General features: G+C 62.0%; 1 protein-coding gene across 1 annotated transcript in view; it reads left to right on the top strand.

Annotated features, from left to right (window-relative positions):
- The window catches only part of TJP3 (tight junction protein 3), a 7,737-nt gene that overhangs the window by 4,080 nt on the left and 3,273 nt on the right, over nucleotides 1-384 (top strand). The window contains 1 exon segment of the mRNA XM_029085690.1: nucleotides 247-319. Coding sequence (XP_028941523.1) covers nucleotides 247-319 — 73 coding nt within the window.

Consider the following 384-nt stretch of genomic DNA (forward strand, 5'->3'; position numbering starts at 1 on the left):
ATGCTTCTGCACCCAGAGTGGCTCCTTCCCTCTGGGTCTGATACAACCCCGGGCTTTGGATTTCTCCTGCTGGGTGTTGTTTTGGGTCAGTGCTGGTGCCCATGGCCTGTACCTGTTGGGCTGGCTCTGTGGGCACTGCCCGAGGGGCTGGTCCCATCTACAGCACCATGCTGACACCCAACAGGGTCCAGGTATCACCCCAGCTGGCCTGGAGGCCCTCTCCAGGGTTCCTAGGGGTTGTGACAGGCACTTGGGTGACATGGACCAGTTTACCTCTCCCACCCTACCCTGGGCAGTGCCGTCCCTGGGATGCCTGCTGGTACCCGCACCCTCTGTCCCGCTGGCAGGGCTGTGTCCAAGTGCTTTTCCACGGCAGGGGAATGG

The sequence above is a fragment of the Antrostomus carolinensis genome, unplaced genomic scaffold, assembly GCF_000700745.2.
Source record: "Antrostomus carolinensis isolate BGI_N321 unplaced genomic scaffold, ASM70074v2 scaffold28306, whole genome shotgun sequence".
NCBI lineage: Eukaryota > Metazoa > Chordata > Aves > Caprimulgiformes > Caprimulgidae > Antrostomus > Antrostomus carolinensis.